The 3,123-nt window shown below is 45.6% G+C and overlaps 1 protein-coding gene across 1 annotated transcript; it reads left to right on the top strand.

Annotated features, from left to right (window-relative positions):
* Positions 1 to 636: 636 nt before the first annotated feature.
* Positions 637 to 2,851, top strand: gdf15 (Growth differentiation factor-15; the record flags this gene model as incomplete). The annotated part of the gene is made up of 2 exons (XM_079530292.1): positions 637 to 994; positions 2,034 to 2,851. 2 exons carry the CDS (start codon positions 637 to 639, stop codon positions 2,849 to 2,851), a joined length of 1,176 nt encoding a protein of 391 aa, XP_079386418.1.
* Between the last annotated feature and the right edge of the window lie 272 nt (positions 2,852 to 3,123).

Below are 3,123 nucleotides of genomic sequence, written 5' to 3'. Positions count from 1 at the left end.
GGGCATCATCATCATAACACATTATGTATAAACATTTTGACACTTGATGTACTCGTGTGTTATTTGTTCAACTTCATCCCAAAACATCAATGAGCATCTGTTGTCTGTCTGTCATTGACACACACACACACACACACACACACACACACACACACACACACACACACACACACACACACACACACACACACACACACACACACACACACACACACACACCATATATATATATATATATATATACACACACACACACACACACACACACACACACACACACACACACACACACACACACACACATTTGCCTTCAAAAAGGGATTTATTTTGTACTGTTTAAACTCATAAAAGCAATGCTTATGAGATGCTTAAGTGTGTTAGATGTGTTACATATTGTGCTCATGTAACACACAACGTTCCTTGCATACATTCTAATGACAAATGGCTTTTAAGCCAAAAGGAGTGCTGCTCTGCTCACCTGACGAACCAGGGGTGTGTCATGCAACACAGATGCTCTATAAATGAAAGCATGTCAAGCGTTTTCATTCATATCCAACTGACAAACTACTACTCACTTCTTTAGTGAGCTCCACTATAGTCAAAGGCCAAACCTATAACCTGACTGGCTGACTCATCATGATCCGCTCTTTTCTCACGTGCATGCACCTTCTTCTCGCCTTCTCCAGCTGCTTAGGGGAGGGCCGGCGGCCGCCTCACACGGCCGATGACGGTGCACCTGATGCAGGCAGAGAGCAGAGCCAGAGAGGAGTCCTCCTCGAGGCAGTGAAGACGGGGATCCTGAGCTCGTTGGGCATGGACAGAGAACCCACGAGGCCGACTGAAAATAAGGCCTCTGACCCGGAGCTGAAGAGGATGTTTTGGCTCTACAGGGCGAAACTGAGGGAGCTCAGAGGAAATTCGACCCAGTCGATGACGGGATACCAGTACTCTCCTCCTCCACGCAGAATGTCCACTGTGCTCTACCCAGCTACAGGTGAATCAACTATTTTACTGCATGTTGAAAGGAGTAGTTGTCGATTTAGTCCTCATCACACAAACCTTAGTATTTCTCTGAGTATTTCACTGAGCGGTCTTGAAATAGAAATCTATTTTTGGACTGGCACCATGCAAATTTCACCCTTAATTAGGAAAAAGAAAACTTGCTGTGTGAGTCCTCCCATGTAGATGCAGACAATGGGTAGTAGGCACAGTACTGGTTTTAGCTAAAAATACCTCCTGTCTGTTCCAGCACTTACAAAAGATAGGAATCAACTGACTGTATGGAACATAATTGCGAATAGATTCAACGTTTGTGACGTGGTCACAAATAGATTCGGTTGCCCCTAAATCAAACAAAGAAACGCAAACAAAAGGAGCTTTTTCAGGTCATACTATAGGCAGCCTTTGTAGGAGCAGTTAACCATTGTATCAAAGCTTCTAAATGTGAGTGCAGGCGGATATTTGAATTCAAAATGCTTTATGATGTTAAAGCATGATAATGATGTTATTTGCATGCTATATCACAATATTTGTGGGGTTTTCTACTTATTTTCTACTTATCTACGGTATTTTCTATGACTTTATTGGTAGTACAGTGGAAATGATACAGGAAACAAGGTGAGAGAGGGCCCGGACGGTCTGGTCACCTAGGCTGCCAAGCCAGCCGGACGGCGTGCCGCGGGTTCGACTCCCGAGCCTGACGTCCTTTGCCGCGTGTCACTCTCCATCTCTGTCCCCATTTCCTGTCTGTCTACTGTTCACTGTCAATAAAGGCATAAAAAGCCCCAAAATTAATCTTTAAAAAAAAAGAACAAGGTGAGAGAGTATAGGGAAGTCACGGAAGTGACATGCAGCAAATGATTAAATGGTCGGGCCGGACCAGGAATCTAACTTAAATAATTAAAATGTCATGCCATGAAGTTGTTCGACAGAGTGCATTTTTAAACAGAGATATAGTGAGATAGCAAGTATGAGGGCACATAAATGCCCACCTCAATGTTCACAGTATGTGTTTTTCTCTTTCTCTTCTCCAGTACACCCTGTGAAAGACCTTGGCAGCATGGGGAGGGAACACACTGAATCACCTCAACACATCCAATGGTACAGAGCTGTTTTCCAGAAGAACCCTAACATCCAGACAGAACTGACACTAGTGCGGGCAGAGCTGAAGGTTTACAGGCAGATTTTGGATGAATCGGTGCCTGACGATCAGGCCGAAACATCAAGGCAAAGGATCCAAGTGAGAATCTCCGGGGTGAAGCCACTGAAAACTCCCCTCTTCTTCCATGCAAATGTGTCGACCGCCGAAGCTCTGACGGTGGACGTCAAATCTGAGCTGGAGACGTGGAGACGGAGCGACGATGTCCAGTCGCTGGTGGTGGACGTTGGGCTGACCGTTGGGGATCAAAGAGATAGCTCAAAGGCAAAGGAAAATCCGAGGCTTGATCTGGAATTAGATCTCACAGAACCCCGACCTGCTGCTGCGAGGAGGAGGAGGAGGAGGAGGAGACAGCCACGTTCTAGCAAAGAAGACTGCGACGAGCAAGGACGCTGCTGCCGAAAGACTGTCACCGTGTCGTTCCGAGAGATCGGCTGGTCAGACTGGGTGGTGGCGCCGGCCACCTACACCATGCATTTCTGCGACGGCTCCTGTCCCCACAACTATAAACCGGCCAGCATGCACACGCAGGTTAAGTCTCGGCTGCACCAGATGACGAGTACAGAGATCCACCAGCCCTGTTGCGTGCCCGCGGCCTACGAGCCTATGGTGCTCATGCATTACGACAGTAGAGGACGGTTGAAGCTGACTCCGTACGCCGACTTGATTGTCAGCAAATGTCATTGTGCCTGAGCCACTTTGAGCCAAGAAAACATTAGAATGTTTTGTTTTAACTTGTACCAGGATAAATAAACCATATAATGTATGCCTAATATTCACATATCTGACCATACAGTGTACATACTGTACATAACATAAACATTCACAATTTTCCCGTCATCACATTTTAGACTTTAGGATTCTTTATCATTTACAATGTAGGCATTTAGCAGACGCTATTTCTCCTGCCATTCCAAATGTTACTAAAGTTACTTGAATAATCAAATCAATGTTAGCTAAAGATA

Source organism: Electrona antarctica (genome assembly GCF_951216825.1).
Source record: "Electrona antarctica genome assembly, chromosome: 19".
NCBI lineage: Eukaryota > Metazoa > Chordata > Actinopteri > Myctophiformes > Myctophidae > Electrona > Electrona antarctica.
The sequence above is the reverse complement of the archived record's forward strand: the minus strand, read 5'-3'. Positions and strand labels throughout refer to the sequence as shown.